At 51.3% G+C, this 20,992-nt stretch overlaps 1 protein-coding gene across 1 annotated transcript in view; it reads left to right on the top strand.

Annotated features, from left to right (window-relative positions):
• The first annotated feature begins 558 nt into the window (after positions 1–558).
• DCLK3 (doublecortin like kinase 3) overlaps positions 559–20,992 on the top strand; it is an 84,369-nt gene continuing 63,935 nt past the window's right edge. The window contains exon 1 of the mRNA XM_075315071.1: positions 559–784. Within this exon, the coding sequence (XP_075171186.1) occupies positions 655–784 (130 nt within the window). The 5' untranslated portion in view covers positions 559–654. The remainder of the gene's footprint in view (positions 785–20,992) is intronic.

A 20,992-nucleotide genomic window follows, 5' to 3' on the forward strand; every position in this document is an offset into this window, starting at 1 on the left:
GTTAGCCAGTAGAGATAAAAAAATTTGTTTAAAAGAACTGAAGTCCTCAGTGGTTGATACCTTTTAATGGCTAACTGAAAAGATGGTAATAATTGCAAGCTTTCAAGACTACTCGAGCAAGGTAGAGCTCTCTCATCACCAGCAACCATGCTTATGTTAGCAGAAAATGGATAACTTTGTAAAACAAAAGAAAATGTATTTTATTTTTCATGTAATCTCCTATTCTGTGTACAGGCAGTGTACGGGCAGTATTCTGCTGTGTGTTTGTGTCTACTATGAGAACTGGCAGGGTTGCTAAGCTGCCTGCTAAATATCCAGGGTAATGTCTTGAGCCCTCGCACAAACCCCAATAGAGCTGCATAGTTTATCTCCCTAGGTCTTGTTGCTGAGTGAGACTTGGAAGACACTGAAACATCCTATACAAAAACCAAGGTCAAATTAATATGAGGACAATAAGAAGACACACTAAGAAGATACATAGAGACAGCAATTCTTCATGCTGGCAGCCTCAGACGGTGCTGGTCCCTCCTCTCCCTCAAGTCACAAGTCTCCTGAACAACAGAACTTCATTATTTATCGCCAGGAGTTAAAGTGCTGCAGAAAGTTAATGCCATCATCTACAGACATAGGCGCTGACCACGGAAGCACCGGCCTATGAATTACAGATGCAGCAGAACTAATCAGTGGCCATTAATTAACCCCATTCCTGGGAATTGCAGAGGTATCATGCCAAGTGGGGCTTTGGTTACTACTGAGCCGGCATCCTGTACCTGCAGGCACCATGGTAAATAGGACCTTTTCTATTAGGATATGTTTGCTATAATGTGTGTGTTGTGGTTATATACTGTATGGACATATTTTACATCACAATTTAGAAGCTGCTGGTTACATTAGTTGTTTGTAATTTCTTTAATGATAATTTTTATTAATTTTTTATTAATTATTTCTTTCATAATGTCTTTTATTTTTATCCCATAAAAAATGAGTTTTAAATAAAAGGCATATATATATATATATAAAAGCATTATAGATTTTAATACAGGGGAGAAACTACAAATGATTAGTGTTAAATCATAGTTTAAAAAGGCTCCAATATCAGATGAAATACAAATTTAGACGTTTTGACATTTGCACTTTTCTTAGTAAGTTACTTTGGAGCATAATACTGTACATTGGAGGAACTATATTTGGTAATGTGCGTCTTGTTCCCTTCCGTGATTCTGTAAATGGTGGTAAAAATGGATTGATTTCAATAACTTGTTGGATAGACTGCATCCGTCACGCTAAGCTCTTCTGCTGTATGGTTAATTTTACTAATAATGTCTGAAATAGAAGATGTGCAGCTTAGTATGTGATCTTATGTATCTGTTAGCTTTTTGTGTGGTAACATTGAATACTTTTCCCAACTTAGATCATTTTACATGTGTGCATTTTGGTTTATTAGTCAGTAGTTTGGATCAGTAGTCTATAGTTTGTGCTTTCCACGTATAGTGCTGTGTAAAGGTTGTAGGCAGAAGGGGTAAATTGCTGTGAAGTAAGAATGCTTTCAAAAATTGAACTGTTAAAAGTTGTTTTTGTATCAATTAAAATGCAAAGTGAATGAATTAAAGAGAAATCTAAATCAAATAAGTTTTGGTGTGACCACCCTTTGCCTTCAAAAAAGTGTCAGTCCTTCTAGGTACACTTGTACACAGTTTATGAAGGAACTCAGTAGAAAGTTTGTTCCAGACACCACAGATATTCTGTGGATATAAGATTGCAAAAATCCATCTCTGTCTTCATGTAATCTCTCACAGACTTGATGGCGTTGAGATCAGAGCTCTGGGCCCAGTGGTGTAACTAGTGTTTGATGGGCCCTGGTAAAAAGTTTGGACCTGGGCCCCCCCTCCACGTACACCGATACTCGAGGTTCGGGATAATGACGCTAACACTCAGGGTACGGTATAATGACGTTGACACTTGGCTTTTTCCCTCAGCACCCAGGTTTCCCATGATCTGAAATCACTCTTTCTATCAGCATCCAGCTTTCCTATGTTCTGAAATCCATCTTGTCCTCAGCTGCCAGCTTCCACATGCTCTTCTATACATCTTTCCATCATCACACAGCTTTCCCATGCTCTGATATATATCTTTCCCTCTTTCCCTCTTTCCCTAATATCAGAGCATGGAAAAGCTGGGTGCTGAGTGAAGATGTATAGCAGAGCATGGGAAAGCTGGGTGTTGATGAAAGAGCCTCTTTCCCTCAGCACAAAACTTTCCAATTCTTGTATCTTTGCCCCCCCTCATATATAGCTCTCCAAATACTATAATGTCCCCCACATAGCCATCCATATAGTATGATGGGTCCCACATAACCCTTCATATATTAGACACATAATCCTCCATGTATTATAATTCACCCCATAGTCCTCCATATATTATACTGCACCCCATTGTCATCCATATATTATAGTGCACCCCATAGTCCTTCGTATATTATAATGCAACCCCATAATCCATGTATAAGGTAACCCCATTAGTTCTCCATATAATGCAGTTCCCTTAGTCCTGCATGTATTATAATGCAGCCCCATAGTCCATATTGCATTACTCAGCCCCATAGTCTATATTGCATTATGCAGCCCCATAGTTCAAATTGTATTATGGAGCCCCATAGTCCATATTGCATTATGCAGCCCTGTAGTCCATATTGTATTATGCAGCCCAATAGTTCATATTGTATTATGGAGCCCTCTAGTCCATATTATATTATGCAGCCCCATAGTACAAATTGTAATATGCAGCCCTATAATCCATATTGTATTATGCATCCTCATGGTCCATACTGTTTTATGCAGCCCTATAGTCCATACTGTATAATGCAGCCCCATAGTCCATAATGCTTTATGCAGCCCCATAGTCCTCCATATATTATAATGTACCCCCATAGTCCATGTATAAGGTAACCCCATTAGACTTCCATATAATATAATGCAATTCCCTTAGTCCTGCATTTATTATAATGCAGCCCCATAGTCCATATTGCATTATGCAGCCCCATAGTAAAATTTGTAATATGCAACCCTATAATCCATATTGTAGGATGAAGCCCCGTAGTCCATATTGTAGGATTCATCCCCATAGTCTATATTGTATTATGCAGCCCTATAGTCCATATTGTATTATGCAGCCCCACAGTCCATATTGTATTATGCAGCCCCATAGTTCATATTGTATAATGCAGCCCTATAGTCCATATTGTATAATGCAGCCCCATAGTCCATATTGTATTATGCAGCCCCATAGTTCATATTGTATAATGCAGCCCTATAGTCCATATTGTATAATGCAGCCCCATAGTCAATATTGTATAATGCAGCCCTATAGTCCATATTGTATTATGCAGCCCCATAGTCCATATTGTATCATGCACCCCCATAGGCCTCTGGCCACCGTGTGCTCACTCTTTAAAAAAATAAACATTAGTAGTCCATATTGTATTAAGCAGCCCTATAGTCCATATTGTGTTATGCAGACCGATAGTCCATATTGAATTATGCAGCCCCATGGTCCATATTGCATTATGCAGCCCCATGGTCCGTACTGTATTATGCAGCCTCATGGTCCATACTGTATTATGCAGCACCATAGTCCATATTGTATAATGCAGCACCATAGTCCATATTGTAGAATGCAGCCCGGTAGTCCATATTGTATAATGCAGCCCCATAGTCCATATTTGATCATGCAGCCCCATAGTCCATATTGATCATGCAGCCCCATAGTCCATATTGTATAATGCAGCCCCATAGTCCATATTGTATTATGCAGCCCCATAGTCCATATTGTATTTTGCAGCCCTATAGTCCATATTGTATTATGAAGCCCCATAGTCCATTTTGTATTATGCAGCCCCATAGTTCTCCATATATTATAATGTACCTCGATAGTCCATGTATAAGGTAACCCCATTAGTCTTCCATATAATATAATGCAATCCCCTTAGTCCTGCATTTATTATAATGCAGCCCCATAGTCCATATTGCATTATACAGCCCCATAGTAAAATTTGTAATATGCAGCCCTATAATCCATATTGTATAATGCAGCACCATAGTCCATATTGTAGGATGCAGCCCCGTAGTCCATATTGCACAATGCAGTCCCATAGTCCATATTGTATAATGCAGCCCCATAGTCCATATTGTATTATGCAGCCCTATAGTCCATATTGTATTATGCAGCCCCATCGTTCATATTGTATAATGCAGCCCTACAATCCATACTGTATTATGCAGCTGTTACGCTCACCGAGGAGCGGCGAGCGTCCAGAGGTGGACTCACTGGACCGTGCCCCGGACTCCCCTGAGAAGGAAACCAGCAGCGAACCCCTATACAGGGACTGTGCGGTGCCTCCCCAGAAGGCCTAGAAGCACGGCAGCCAGGAACCGGTGGTAGGAGTCTCTGTACGGCCAGGCGTAGCTCGGGTACGACATCCGCAGCAGGCAGAACATGGGTGTGGCACCGGAGATGATCACAGCAGGTGGCACGGAGACATCCACTGCGGGTATGACCGGTGACATCCACTGCGGGTATGACTGGTGATGTACACTGCGGGTATGGCCGGTGACGTCCACAGCCGGAAGGTACAGATGGCACTACGGTGAGATAGAGTATTAGTAACGGGCAGGAACACACGGATAACAGTAGTACAAAGGGGCCTGAACACTAGCAGGGCTCTGGTAGAAGCGTTGCTCGGGCGCCTGCTGCCGGGGGAGGTGAAGTTAAATAGTCTTTAGGTAGCAGGTGGCCTCTGAGGTCACTTCCATAAAATGAGGCACTGCTGCTGTAAGAAAGGGGGCGTGGCCTCGCGTGCAGCCTAGAGTTGCTCACTGCAGAATTGTGTGTGGACGGGAGACAGGAAGAGACTACAGCAGCTCCAGGAAGAGGACGCCTGACCCGGGAGTGAGCAGAGCCATGGGACTGGTAAGAGGAAGCACGTCGCTGCCGAGGGCTGGGACCGGGAGTGCACGTGGGGGCTGTGCTGGGGCTGGGCAGATGTGAGGGAGAGCGCCCCCCTCGGGATCTGGCGGGACCAGGCGCTACAGCAGCCCTTTAGTCCATATTGTATCATGCAGCCCTATAGTCAATATTGTATCATGCACTCCCATAGTCCAAGTATAAGGTGTCTTTCATATTGTATTATGCATCCCCCATACTGTTTAATGCACCCCCATAGGCCTCTGGCCACCGTGTACTCACTCTTTAAAAGAAAAAAAATAAACAAGTCCTCAACTCTCCTCGTTCCCCCATGCTCCAGTCAGGGTGTCCTACCGTCCCGCACTCTGCATGGCTCAGCACAGCACTCACGCTGTGTTGATGTCACCGCGCTCTGCTGCACTGAGATGTCGAGCGCAGGCACAGGGGTAGAAAGAAGAAGGATGGAGCGGAGCACTTCGCTTCATCCATCATCATTGCTGTGTGTGATGATAGCGAGGGCCCGCGGGCAAGGGGGGCCCAGTGCCGCCACTGGCACTGGGCCCCCCTGACACACGGGCCCCATAGCGTACGCGTGGTCTGCTGTTACACCTCAGCTCCTCTCTCACAGAGGGCTGCAGGGCGGGCGTCGTGCCCCTAATCCAGCCGGGCCCTGTTGCAATCACGATCTCTGTGACCGTGGTAGTTATGCCCCTGTCTGGGCCATACTGTATCATCATTTCCAGATCACCTTTTTCTTTACTCTGAAGATAGTTCTATATGTTTAAAGTCATTGCCCTGCTGCAGAATTTGAAGGTAATTGGATAACTCCCTAAAGGTTAAGTATCTGCCTGTACTTCTCAGCATTGAGGACACAAAGAGATGGGTAACATTGAGGATCACAGATGTAGTGGTCAGCCAAGGAAATATAGTGCAGAAATCCTGTCCAAATCCCCAACTCCATTTGCTGAAATAGAACCCCACTTCTGGACAGACTTCTCCAAACATTAGATGGGTGTAGCGGGGTCCCATTGGTTGCTGTCAGTTTTGAGTTGATAACATTGCTGGGCATCTTCCAGTTTCGAAGGCAAGTAAGAAAGCTGTGTCTTTGATCTGCTGCACCAAGTTTTCATACCCAACCACTGCATCTATGGTTCTCAAATTGGCCCATATCTCGTTGCTTTTTCAAAAAGTTTGAACAGCACATGTTGAAACCCCAGTCTGCTTTGAAATCTTTGCATGTAAGATACCTTGCTTATTCAGTATAACTACATTTTGTTTGCTGATATGCTCAGTATTGCCATGATGTATAACCTGTAACATGAAACTGTCTTCCAGAACCTCAACTTTGCACCAGAGTTTTGCTGTTCCTCAATGAATTCTAAGCAGGATCGGACTGGGCCACCAGGGTGTTGGGCCCTGGGTCCTTAGTGGTCCCCCCGTACTTCACATAGGGCCCCAGGCTGTCAACCGCAGGCTGGGCTAGGGCAGGGGGCCCCAGGCGGCACCACCAGCAGCAGTGCAGAGTCCGCGGGGCTGCCTGATTCTATCTCTGCCTGGTCTGCAATGCGCCGGCAATGTCACAGTTAACAGACGCGGCCGGGTCTGCTAACTGGGACGTCATGCAGCGCACCCTGCACTCAGCACTAATGCTTACCGAGGATCTGCGATGGGGCCTGGGTTGTAGTTAGATTCCAGTGGCTAGCAGGACCTTCCTAGTGGGCGTGATCGGCTTAGTTGGGGGCGTGGCCATGTTTCCTCCCGTCCACTATATGGTACAAGGGGGGAGTTTCTTCCTGGTATCAGCTATGTTGCCCCACCCTTTCTGATCACATGTGAATGACATCAGAACAGGTCCTTTAGCCCACTGGAATTTAGACTCTACCATTGAGCCTGTATGGCGGACGGGAGACAAGCCGAGGGAAGATAAGAACTCCTCTAATATGTGTATGTCTATGTACAGGGTCAGACTGGGGTGTGTGTCTGGGTGTGCATGTATAAGCCTGTGTATGAGTGGGCCTGATTGTGCTCTGTGTGCATGTATGACATTGATGTGTCTGTGTATTAGTGCCCATCTATGAAAGGGCCTGACTGTGCTCCATGTGTGTGCATGTAAGACATGTATGTGTCTGTGTATTAGTGTCCGTCTATGAGTGGGCCTGACTGTGCTCCATGTGTGTGCATGTAAGACATGTATGTGTCTGTGTATTAGTGTCCGTCTATGAGTGGGCCTGACTGTGCTCCGTGTGTGTGTGTGTGTGATGGCCCTGGACTATCAGGTTATCACAGGGTATTGTACAATCTGCCCTCCCGTACAATATCCACATCCTTCTTAGTTATGGGTCCCCAATTACATGGTGTTGCCCACATCAGCTAATCAAAATACTAGGTACACTCTGCACCACACCCACCAGACACACCAGTGGACGGCCTGAGTGGAATAGGGTCGCCCACTTGGGGGGTTGGTAAGGGGAGGTCAGGAGTGTCAGTCAGTGAGTCGAGGGAAGTGTTGAGGAAGTGAAGGAGAGAGAAGGTCAGGAGCCGTGCTCCTTGGAAGCCATCTAGGTAGCAGACGGTGGTTTGGGCCTAGAGGGGCTAGACCCCGGTCGCAGGGTATCATGGCAAGGGTTACGGAACTGTCGAGGAGGACAGCTGGCGGCCTTGCACCATCACCGGGCTGGGACCAGGGCACGACTGGGTTCGTGGACCCTAGGTCAGGGAGTAGCTTCAGGCAACCCGACTAGTTCCATACTACCGGGACCAACAGAGAAGTAACTTAGTGCAAGGAGGAAGGTCACGGATCACCAGGCAGCACCATTGGGAACGGGACCCGAACTAAGCTCCGCTCAGCGGCAGCGGTATACAGAACTTTGGTTTATCCAGTTGTCGGTGTTAGCTTAATGGACTGAGTGAGTACGAAAGTGACCCCTCTGCACCCAACAGCACTCCCCGAACAACATCACCGAGTCCCGGGGCATTCCCCCTACCCGTGGAGGGTCCTAACACCTGGCTGCCCCACTCCATCGCCCCCGGGCACTCCCAACTGCAGCGCTGGTACTCCACATTACCATACACCATGGGTGGTGTCACGAACTCTAAACACAATCCCCTGTAAATACCCCCTTCATTTGAGTGGCCACACGACCCCCAGGTCCAGACACCCCTCGAGCCACCGCGGATCTGGATCCAAGCAGCTCGGCTGCTGGCACGGGGGCAGTGTGAAGCCCCGCCGGTGTTGTGTCGGTGTCGGTGCATTACCTTCAGGGACTCCACGTTGCTGGACCTCCGTCACTGGTAGGAAATCTTCTTGTTTGATCGTGACGCCACTCTCAGTATTGCGGTCAGTGGGGACCGCCACTGCAGGTTAGGGGACGCCTGGGGCTGATGGTGGGTGCAGTCGGATGTAGTAGCCTCCTGAGAGTGAGGCAAGCCCCAGGGCCCGGTGTAGGTTTGTAGTACTACAAGTCGCAGAATGACCACACAGGCAGAGTGTCTTTCAGGGTTTTTACTCACATTTGATGGCAGGGTGAGTAACCCGGGCGTAGCTGGGACGAACCAGGTGGAACCAGGTATCCTTCAGGCTGACTTTATGAGGGTGACTACTGACTCGCCTTCCTTAGCCCTTGGTGGTTTGGGGTAACCCCGACTTTGAGTCCCTATGGGGGTCACCCAGGGAAGATGCTCCAAGCCTCTCTCCCCTTCTTGTTTGCCGTGTGCTTGTTCCCCGGACCAGGCCACTCCAGCCTCTTGCCTCCTATGACCTATGGGCCCTCACTGCGGTTACGTGGCTGCGGCTTTTGTAGTGTTGTGGTGTGGGCTTTAAGAGCCCCACACCGGCAGGTTTAGCAGGGAAAGGTGAATCTATCCTCGCTTCGGGATCTGCCGCCCGGTTGGGCCTGGTGCTCTCTAGCAGTCTCCTTACTTCCCACTCCGTTGCACTCGCTAGCTGAAGCTGGCTTTCAGGCAGCACTCCTAGTTGACCGTTCTCCCCCGTCTGTAGCCACTGCGCGGGCGCTGTTAGACAGCAACAGCCCCACAGGTCTGCTCCTCACTGAGCCCTATGGAGTTCTGCTCTAACTGACTCACTGCTCCTCCTCTCCTGTTCTTGCCTACGCCACCTAGCAACCAGACTCTCTTACCACACCCCTTGAGAGGAGATGGAGGCTCTACCCCCTCCACTATTCCAGTGAAGGTGAAGGCTTGCCCCCTCCTGGGATCCCCAGGGGTCCTCTCATGGGTACATGTGTGAGACCTGATCACTATGCGCCTGTGTTCCACACCCCAGTCAGCCTTCTGGATTACCTGTATTGTACTGTCCCCAGCATGGGTGCAGTACTCAGTGGTGCCTGACCAGGTCAGGGGCGCCACAGCAGCACATGTGCATGTATGACATGTATGTGTCTGTGTAAAAGTGCTTGTCTATGAGTGGGTCTGCCTGTGCTCTGTGTGCATGTATGACATGTATGTGTCTGTGTATTAGTGCCCGTCTATGAGTGGGCCTGACTGTGCTCTGTGTGTCTGCATGTATAAACCTATATGTGCCTGTGTCTGTGTAATCTGTGTATTAAGGGTGCTTTACACGAGACGATCTATCGTGCGATAGATCGTCGGGGTCACAGTTTTTCTCGCTTGTGACGTCGGGCTGTGTGAAACCTCCAAGTGACGCAGTATCGCTCACGAATCGTGAGTCGTGTACTCGTCGCTCGGTTTCATAATCTCGTTCAATTAAAATGGCGCTACCGTGTGACACCCCGGGAACGATGAACAGCAGCTTACCTCCATCCCGCGGCACCTGCGGAAGGAAGGAGGTGGGTGGGATGTTTACGTCCCGCTGATCTCCGCCCCTCCGCTTCTATTGGCCGGCCACTGTGTGACGTCGCTATGACGCTGAATGTGGGCGGCGAACATCCTCTTCCTGAAGGGGGAGGGCTTCAGGAAGAGGATGTTCGCCGCCCACAGCAACGTCGCACAGCAGGTAAGTGCGTGTGACGGGGATTAACGACTTTGTGCGCCACGGGCAACTAATTGCCCGTGACGCATAAACGACGGGGGCTGGTACGATCGATCGTGAAATTGCACAATAGATCGCACCGTGTAAAGCAGGCTTTAGTGTTTGTTTGTGAGTGGGCCTGACTGTGCACTGTGTGCATGTATGACATGTATGTGCCTGGGTGTCTGTGTATTTGTGCTTGTATATGAGTGGGCCTGATTGCGCTCTGTGTGCATGTATGACATGTATGTGCCTGTGTGTCTGTGTATTAGTTTCTGTCTATGAGTGGGCCTGACTGTTCTATGTGTGCATGTATGACATGTATGTGCCTGTGTTTCTGTTTATTAGTGTTTGTCTATGAGTGGGCCTGACTACACTCTGTGTGCATGTATGACATGTATGTGCCTGTTTGTCTGTGTATCAGTGCTTGTCTATGAGTGGGTTTGACTGTGCTCTGTGTGCATGTATGACAGGTACTGTATGTATCTGTGTATTAGTGCTTGTCTATGAGTGGGCCTGACTGTTGTATGTGTGCATGTATGACATGTATGTGTCTGTGTTTCTGTGTATTAGTGCTTTTATATGAGTGGGCCTGATTGCGCTCTGTGTGCATGTATGACATGCATGTGTCTGTGTATTAGTGCTTGTCTATGAGTGGGCCTGACTGTTCTATGTGTGCATGCATGACAGGTACTGTATGTGTCTGTGTATTAGTGCTTGTCTATAAGTGGGCCTGATTGCGCTCTGTGTGAATGTATGACATGTATGTGCCTGTGTTTCTGTGTATTAGTGCTTGTCTATGAGTGGGCCTGACTGCGCTCTGTGTGCATGTATGACACGTATGTGCCTTTGTGTCTGTGTATCAGTGCTTGTCTATGAGTGGGTCTGACTGTGCTCTGTGTGCATGTATGACATGTACTGTATATGTCTGTGTATTAGTGCTTGTCTATGAGTGGGCCTGATTGCGCTCTGTGTGCATGTATGACACGTATGTGCCTTTGTGTCTGTGTATCAGTGCTTGTCTATGAGTGGGTCTGACTGTGCTCTGTGTGCATGTATGACATGTACTGTATATGTCTGTGTATTAGTGCTTGTCTATGAGTGGGCCTGATTGCGCTCTGTGTGCATGTATGTGTGAAGCCCCGCCGGTGTTGTGTCGGTGCATACCTTCAGGGACTCCACGTAGCTGGTGCTGGTCACAGGTAGGGAATCTTCAGTTTTGATCGTGACGCCACTCTCAGATTTGCGGTCAGAGGGGACCGCCACTGCAGATTAGGAGGCACCTGGGGCTGATGGTGGGTGCAGTCGGGTGTGGTAGCCTCCTGAGAGTGAGGCAAGCCCCAGGGCCCTTTGTAAAGCTGTAGTACCACAAGTCGCAGAATGACCACACACAGGCAAAGTGTCTTTCAGGGTTTTTACTCACTTCAGGTGGCAGGGTGAGTAACCCGGGCGTAGCTGGGATGAACCAGGTGGGAACCAGGTATCCTTCCGGCTGACTGTATGAGGGTGACTACAAACTCGCCTTCCTTAGCCCTTGGTGGTTTGGGGTGACCCCGACTTTGAGTCCCTATGGGGGTCACCCAGGGAAGATGCTCCAAGCCTCTCTCCCCTTCTTGTTTTGCCGTGTGCTTGTTCCCCGGGCCAGGCCACTCCAGCCTCTTGCCTCCTGTGACCTATGGGCCCTACTTGCGGTTACGTGGCTGCGGCTTTTGGTTGTTGTGGTGTGGGCTGTAAGAGCCCCACACCGGCAGGTTTAGCAGGGAAAGGTGAATCTATCCTCGCTTCGGGATCTGCCGCCCGGTTGGGCCTGGTGCTCTCTAGAAGTCTCCTTACTTCCCACTCCGTGCACTCTCTAGCTGAAGCTGGCTTTCAGGCAGCACTTCTAGTTGACCGTTCTCCCCCGTCTGTAGCCACTGCGCGGGCGCTGTTAGACAGCATCAGCCCCACAGGTCTGCTCCTCACTGAGCCCTCTGGAGTTCTCTGCTCTAACTGACTCACTGCTCCTCCTCTCCTGTTCTTGCCTACGCCACCTAGCAACCAGACTCTCCACCACACCCCTTGAGAGGAGATGGAGGCTTTTAACCCCCTGCCACTATTCCAGTGGAGGTATAGGCTTTGCCCCCTCCTGGGATCCCCAGGGGTCCTCTCATGGGTACATGTGTGAGACCTGATCACTATGCGCCTGTGTTCCACACCCCGGTCAGCCTTCTGGATTACCTGTATTGTACTGTCCCCAGCATGGGTGCAGTACTCAGTGGTGCCTGACCAGGTCAGGGGCGCCACATTCCCCCTTAGTTATCACCAGCACGTCCTCGGGCTGCAAGACAACATTTTTAAAATGCATAAAACATTAAAACATGTTAAACATTTTTAAAACCACCATGTATCAGACATCACCACCCTCCACCCACAAGTCCGTTAACCCACCCAAAACCCTCTCAGGAGGCAGGTCACCGGTCCTGTTGGTAACCAGGTCTGGGCCATCCGTTTCCCCAGACCTTTCCTCCAATCTTCCTCTCCCGTTGGCCGCGACTTCAGCCACTTCTGGCAGGATGTAGAGGCGGCTTTCATGGGCTGGTGGTTTCAGGGTATACCTGGCCTGGTGGATCCGCGCCGTCAGCCTCTTCTGGCAGGTTGCAGAGGCGGCCTCCACAGTTGGTGCTGACCAGGTACCCTCTTTGTGGTGGTGAGCCAAGGCCCCATAAACAGGCGTGCTCTCTGGTCGCAGGTGAGCCAAGGCCCTTTTCTACGGACGGGCCCCCCTGGTTGCAGACGAGCCAAGCCCCTAAACAGGCTGGCCCTGGTGGTGGTGCCACTGGTGTAACTATTTACACTGCGAGAGTTTGTGGCTATAGCAAGTTCATAGCCTTAAGTTTATTTCTCACAATAGTTTTTGTGGGCGCATTTCTTTAACGTTGCAAACAAAACTTTCAAAACTTTAACTGGTCAAAACAGTAACTTCTTACTTTCCTTTACTTTACTTTTTACTCCTCTTTTTCACTAGGGCGAGGGCACGTCGGGCACTGGCACCTGTGACTTTCCTGCTCTTTGTCTCTGTCTTGTCTTTCTTGTCTTTCTTGTCTTTCTTGTCTTTCTTGTCTTTCTTGTCTTTCTTGTCTTTCTTGTCTTTCTTGTCTTTCTTGTCTTTCTTGTCTTTCTTGTTGCAGGGGATGGCTGTAAGGTTTGTTGGGACATAGCGTTACGTCCAGAGCATACAATCCTCTTTCGCCTTGATGCAGGGTGAACTGAACGGAATCTCCCATCTTTAGATTTCTGCAAGGGTGTCCTCTTGGCAGATGAGCGTTCACATCTCTGCGGTTTACAAATATCCCTTCTTTTATTCCTGGTGCTACAATGAAGCCATAACCACTTTTCAAGTTGAAATCTTCCACTACGCCATAACACAGGGGTCCTCTAGCCTGGGCTTTGGACTCTCTCAACAAACGCTTCTCCTTTAGGTCTCTGGCGGTGACTGCTCTCTGTTCAGGAGACTGTGGTGCTGGAGCAAACTGTGTTCTTCTGCGCCGTGTCTTGCGGGCTGGATCCATGCCTGTGGGCTCCCAGGTGAAGCTCTTAGGCAGCTCTTCTTCTGCAGAGGGGGTCAGGTCCTCCTCGTCCCAGCGGGAGTATGGCAGCATTTCCGGCTCTGAACACACAACTGCTACTGGTGGCACTGGAGTCGGAGTCAACCCTTCTGCTTCCTGGCCTCCTCTCCCCCTTAGTTCTTCCTGGCACTCCAGCTGTGGCAGTGCCGGGGATGGATGCTCTTCAGCCGGCCCAGGTGAGGGACTCCTTGGTGTAGCTGCTGCAGGAGTTAGCAGGAGACTCTTTGGGGTATGCGGAGGGGGTATGTACTGGCTCACCAACCATTGTGGGAATTTGGCCTCCAGGTCAGCCTTCATCTGCCAATATGCAGGGTCTTCACCCACCGTGGGCTGCCTATCAGGGACCTCTGTGGACCGGGGAGCGGTGTCTGCTCTGGCCTTCCAGGCCGGGGTAAATGCTGAGGTAGTCTTTTCTTGGCGGGCCGCGCCTGGCATGGCGGCGGCCTGGTCTTGGCGGGCCGCGCCCTGGATGGCGGCGGCCTGGTCTTGGCGGGCCGCGCCCTGGATGGCGGCGGCCTGGTCTTGGCGGGCCGCGCCCTGGATGGCGGCGGCCTGGTCTTGGCGGGCCGCGCCCTGGATGGCGGCGGCCTGGTCTTGGCGGGCCGCGCCTGGCATGGCGGCGGCCTGGATCAGTGTCGCTGTTGCAGGGGGCTCTGTGCAGGCTGGGCTGGACGTCGCTGCAGCAGTCTGGGCTTGGCGGGCCGCGCCCTGTATGGCGGCGGCCTGGTCTTGGCGGGCCGCGCCCAGGATGGCGGCGGCCTGGTCCTGGCGGGCCGGGCAGGGCATCGCTGCAGGGACTGGGTCTTGGTGGGCCGAGCAGGGCATCGCTGCAGCCGCTGGGGCTTGGAGGGCCGCACCTGGCGTGGCTGCGGCCTGCTTCAGCGTCGCCGCACCGGACGCCTCTTCAGGGACCGCGGACGTGGCAGCAGGGGTCGGGGCACTTGCGCGGGCCGGGGCATCATTCGACTCACCCGTTGTTGGTAGCACTGGGGTCTGCGTCGTCGCCGTCCCGCCTGACACCCGGCATGCAGCTCTCCCTTCATAGGCCCGAACCGCCGCGGTCAGCTCCTGCAGTTCCATCCGTTCCTCCCGAATCTGCTCCACGACCCGGGTCTCCAGCCGGTTGCAAAACTGGGCCAGCTCTCGGTACCACCAGGCAGCGGAGCCTGGTTCTGGGTTCCTGCGGTCAGACGCCATTTCTTCTGCGCCGTCTTCTGCACGGTCTCCCAGCAGTGGACTCTTCGCTGCCTTCTGTAACAAGCTGTCCAGTTTCTGCTCTGCCTCTTTCAGTAGCTCCTCTCCCAGCAGCAGGCTTGTGGCTTCCTTTCCTTCCCGCCGTCTCTCGACGCTTCCACTCTCATAGCTGGCAAGGTCAGAACTCTGCAGGGGATCTCTGGGTAGCCACACCTCTTCGTGGGCGGTAACTTCTTCCAGCGCGGGCTGCTGTTGTTTTTCAGCGCGCTTTTCATGGTGGCAATATGGCGGCGCTTCCAATTTTTCAAGCGGACCGCCTAGGCACATGGTCACCTGTCTGGACAGGTCTAGTCCTTATCCTGTTCGTGACGCCAGATGTGAAGCCCCGCCGGTGTTGTGTCGGTGCATACCTTCAGGGACTCCACGTAGCTGGTGCTGGTCACAGGTAGGGAATCTTCAGTTTTGATCGTGACGCCACTCTCAGATTTGCGGTCAGAGGGGACCGCCACTGCAGATTAGGAGGCACCTGGGGCTGATGGTGGGTGCAGTCGGGTGTGGTAGCCTCCTGAGAGTGAGGCAAGCCCCAGGGCCCTTTGTAAAGCTGTAGTACCACAAGTCGCAGAATGACCACACACAGGCAAAGTGTCTTTCAGGGTTTTTACTCACTTCAGGTGGCAGGGTGAGTAACCCGGGCGTAGCTGGGATGAACCAGGTGGGAACCAGGTATCCTTCCGGCTGACTGTATGAGGGTGACTACAAACTCGCCTTCCTTAGCCCTTGGTGGTTTGGGGTGACCCCGACTTTGAGTCCCTATGGGGGTCACCCAGGGAAGATGCTCCAAGCCTCTCTCCCCTTCTTGTTTTGCCGTGTGCTTGTTCCCCGGGCCAGGCCACTCCAGCCTCTTGCCTCCTGTGACCTATGGGCCCTACTTGCGGTTACGTGGCTGCGGCTTTTGGTTGTTGTGGTGTGGGCTGTAAGAGCCCCACACCGGCAGGTTTAGCAGGGAAAGGTGAATCTATCCTCGCTTCGGGATCTGCCGCCCGGTTGGGCCTGGTGCTCTCTAGAAGTCTCCTTACTTCCCACTCCGTGCACTCTCTAGCTGAAGCTGGCTTTCAGGCAGCACTTCTAGTTGACCGTTCTCCCCCGTCTGTAGCCACTGCGCGGGCGCTGTTAGACAGCATCAGCCCCACAGGTCTGCTCCTCACTGAGCCCTCTGGAGTTCTCTGCTCTAACTGACTCACTGCTCCTCCTCTCCTGTTCTTGCCTACGCCACCTAGCAACCAGACTCTCCACCACACCCCTTGAGAGGAGATGGAGGCTTTTAACCCCCTGCCACTATTCCAGTGGAGGTATAGGCTTTGCCCCCTCCTGGGATCCCCAGGGGTCCTCTCATGGGTACATGTGTGAGACCTGATCACTATGCGCCTGTGTTCCACACCCCGGTCAGCCTTCTGGATTACCTGTATTGTACTGTCCCCAGCATGGGTGCAGTACTCAGTGGTGCCTGACCAGGTCAGGGGCGCCACATATGACAAAAAACAAAACGTGATGAACAGCTGAAAATGCCTGAGCCATAATAAAAGACGTGCTTTATGCTGGTGAATAACCAGGTGGAGGGAAAGAAAAAAGTGCTAGTTGTGTATATAGAGCACACCACTAATAAATGACAATGAAAAAACTTTATTAAATACCACACATGTTACAAGTATACAAATAAAACCATTTAAAAGCACGGGGTATGAAACCCCAATAAGACCATCAGTCACCCAGCCACAATATAAACAATGTGAAAAACTGGAACCCCAGAAAAGTCAATAATGCTGCACAATAAACAATACATGTGGGCAGTGGCGTAGCTAGGGTTTCAGCTCAGGGGGGGCAAAACATCTGAGTGGGCCCCTTACCAGGTAACCATGATAACTACGGTAGCGCAGACTAATCGTGGGTATAGTGGAACCTCGGCAGATGACACTGATATTACCGCTATATGGTGATACAAGAGATCACAGTGCAGATATAGATGGTGACTTACAGCTGACGTTCTTTCGGATGGAGTTGTTCACCTTTTCTGTGTTTTCCATCTGGTCCAGACCGACATTACAACTTCTTCCAGCCACAAGTCATCTACAGAAATTACAACGAAGACACATTTGACTCCTCACACTTCCGGCACCGTACCCCATCTAATCCCAACCTGCACAAACTCCTCATCCTGCCATCACCGCAATACTGAGCTGCTGCTGCTGCTGTTGTATGTGTTCTTATTACGGCACCTACTGCTCCTCTTACTGCCACACATAGTAATGCCACCACTGTGCCCCCACATAATAATGCCAATGTGGCGCCCTGGACAAGCCAGGTCGTCACAGGTTCTGCAACAACACCCCCCACACCCCGAGATAGGCACACCAGTCACACACAAATCCTTGTTTCCTCCCTCCAGGGGCTGATGTCCACACCAGGTGGGGTGGAGCCAGGCGGTTGGCCCCACCCACTGAGGAGTTCACAGTCCTGGAGGCGGAAAAGGAAGGGAGTTGAGTTAGGGAGAGTGAAAGAGAAGGAGTGAAGTAGTAGTAGAGGAGCAGACTGACCGTGTCCGGGTACGTGGCCCGGGCACCGAGAGCAAGGTTGGCAGACGGTGGTGGCCGTCTGCAGGAGAGGCTGATTGACGCGGAACCGTAGAACCGGGGACGGGCGATGGTCCGCCGGTACCGAACCGGGGAGCGAAGAGAAGCCAGCACAAACCGGCAGGGCCTGCGGACCCCGACCAGGCTTGGAGTCGCCGTTAAACTGGTCACATCCGTTAGCGACCGGAACCTCCAAGGTTTCCCAGCAGCAAAGACCCGACTGAAGGCAACCGTCCAAACCGAGAAAGGGAAATACAACTACCGCCACAGTTAGAATTTCAGGGCCAGAGCGTGCGGGCAAAAGGAACTCCTCCGGCCCATATCTAAGCTGGGGAGCGGGTTACCGATGGGAAGCCATCGGGACCGAAGATACACAACAGGTGCAGGGAAAGGCAGCCACCACCAACCTACCGGGAGTAGCTACCGCAGCCGGCTGCGGGACCCGTCCATCCAGTCGTTTGTTTTACCGGAGACTCTGTATCCATCATTGGCTGAGTGAGTACTACTGTGCCGTCTGGCACCGCGCTGCCCCCGCGACCCTGCACCTCGCCAACCCGGCCTCCCCTTCCAACCTCACCGGGCCCCGGGACCACCAACCCCCCTACCCACGGAGGGGAGAGAAACATCTTGGCTGCTCCCTGTCATCGCTCCCGGGATCCCTGTCCAGAGCCGCGGTGGTGTCCCAACCTCACCACAAACCGTGGGTGACGTCACGGACCAACTTTCAAAACCCAAAACACCCCTTTCACTGTCCGGGCGAGGAGTGCCGCTCGAGTCCCCGGATCCGGCCCACCGCTTGAGCCACCGAGCAGCAGCAGCAGCAGCAGCACCGGACCCGAGCGCCAGCGAGGGCACAGCGGCGGCGGCATCCTCCCCGCCTGTGACATCAACACTGTGCTTCGACATGATAATGCCACCACTGTGCCTCCACATAATAATGCCACCACTGTGCTTCGACATAATAATGCCCCCACTGTGCCCCCCACATAGTAATGCCACCACTGTGCCCCCACATAATAATGCCCCCACTGTGCCCCCCACATAATAATGCCCCCACTGTGCCCCCCACATAGTAATGCCACCACTGGGCCCCCACATAATAATGCCACCACTGTCCCCCCACATAATAATGCCCCCACTGTGCCCTCACATAATGCCACCACTGTGCCTCCACATATTAATGCCACCACTGTGACCCTCACATAATAATGCCACCACTGTGCCCCCCACATAGTAATGCCACCACTGTGCCCCCACATAGTAATGCCACCACTGAGCCCCTACATGGTAATAATACCACCACTGTGCCTCCACATATTAATGCCACCCCTGTGACCCTCACATAATGCCACCACTGTGCCCCCACATAGTAATGCCACCACTGTGCCCCCCACATAGTAATGCCACCACTGTGACTCCACATAATAATGCCACCACTGTGCCCTTTACATGGTAATAATGCCACCACTGTGCCTCCACATAATAATGCCACCACTGTGCCCTTCACATGGTAATAATGCCACCACTGTACCCCCACATAATAATGCCACCACTGTGCCTCCACATAATAATGCCACCACTGTGCCTCCACATAATAATGCCACCACTGTGCCCCCACATATTAATGCCACCACTGTTCCCCCCACATATTAATGCCACCACTGTTCCCCCCACATATTAATGCCACCACGGTGTCCTTTACATGGTAAAATGCTTCATTTGTGCCCTCTAAATTGTAACATTTCCCCCTAGAAAATATTAATGACCTGTGTAAGTGCCCTAGAAAAGTGCCCACATTATGTTCCTAGAAAGTAATAGAGCCCCCAGTGTGCCTTTGAAGGTCACAATACCCTGACTGTCCCTATAACAATAATGGTTCCTAAGTGTCCACTTAACATTTAATAATGTCCCTCCAATGTACAGCTCGTCTATACACAGTATGAAGCCCTTATACCTCCCCTATACACAGTATGATGTTCCCATGGCTCCCCTATACACAATATGATGCCTCCCCTATACACAGTATGATGGGCCTATAGCTCCTTACAGACACCTGCGTAGAGCCGTATAAACATACACACACCTGCGTACAGCCGCATACACATATACACACCTGCGTACAGCCGTATACACATACACACACCTGCGTACAGCCGTATACACATACACACACCTGCGTACAGCCATATACACATACACACACCTGCGTACAGCCGTATACACATACAGACACCTGCGTACAGCCGTATACACATACACACACCTACGTACAGCCGTATACACATACACATACACACCTGCGTACAGCCGTATACACATACAGACACCTGCTTACAGCCGTATACACATACACACACCTGCATACAGCCGTATACACATACATACCCCTGCGTACAGCCGTATACACATACAGACACCTGCGTACAGCCATATACACATACACACACCTGCGTACAGCCGTATACACATACACACACCTGTGTACAGCCGTATACACATACAGACACCTGCATACAGCTGTATACACATACACACACCTGCGACACATATATACAGACACATATACAGATATAGTCACATAGAAGCGTATACATATTTGAAAACATTCACATACTCATACACATAATCATATTCATACACATAGACAGACACAATCCTATACACACAGACACAATCCTATACACACAGACACATACTGGGGGTGCTTTTTACTTTTGATGATGGGGGACACTTCTCTCTTCTTCTCTCCCGTGCCTCCACAGACTAGTTTCATGGTAAATCCCTGTAGGCTAAAGGACCTGTGGTGACGTCACAGCGTGTCACACCCATGTGATCAGAAGGGGCGGGGCCTCAGCAACGCAGCTGGTAACAGAAAGAAACTCCAGGTGTCCTGGAGTTCTTTATAATAGAAGAGGGGGTCTGAGGTAAGACCTCCAGATGGAGGGTGCAGGGGGAGAGGGAGGAAACATGGCCACGCCCACTAACAAATTCGGTCACCCCCACTACCCAGGCAGTTCCTAGCCACTGGTATGTAGACGCAACCCTTGTCTGATTCAGCTCCTCGGCTGGATGGAGGCAGCGCGCGCTGCATGACGTCATTATAACACACGTGGCCGCGCACTGTGCACTCACTGCGAGAGGCCGTGCCTCCTGTGCCATGCGGCCAGTCAGCACTGTCTGCGCCTGTCAGTGTACCCGGCCACATCACATCACAAGAGACACGGCCGCGCGCAATTCACTGTGCACGGCCATGTGTGTTATAATGACACTATGTAGCAGGTGGCCGGCCCTCTACAATAGCAGCCCCTGCCCGGCGCTGAGCGATGACGTCACCACGCTAGGACTCCGTGTCCTGCGTGAGCGTTATTATTAGCAGCAGTGCAGGGAGATCATGTCGCCTCCGCACTGCCGCAGAGGTTAACTATATCGGCGCGCACTGTGCACGCTGATATAGTTAATGGTATCGCAGCTCCAGGTGGGCCCCCTCTGAGCACGGGGCCCGGGGCGGCCGCACCCTCTGCACCCCCGCTAGCTACGCTACTGCTTGTGGGGTTAGCCCCCAGCCATTGTTATCTGTGGATCTTCTCATTTTGTTGGTCTCCATATACACCTTGAGGTAC

This window comes from Anomaloglossus baeobatrachus, chromosome 6 (genome assembly GCF_048569485.1).
Source record: "Anomaloglossus baeobatrachus isolate aAnoBae1 chromosome 6, aAnoBae1.hap1, whole genome shotgun sequence".
NCBI classification, from domain to species: domain Eukaryota; kingdom Metazoa; phylum Chordata; class Amphibia; order Anura; family Aromobatidae; genus Anomaloglossus; species Anomaloglossus baeobatrachus.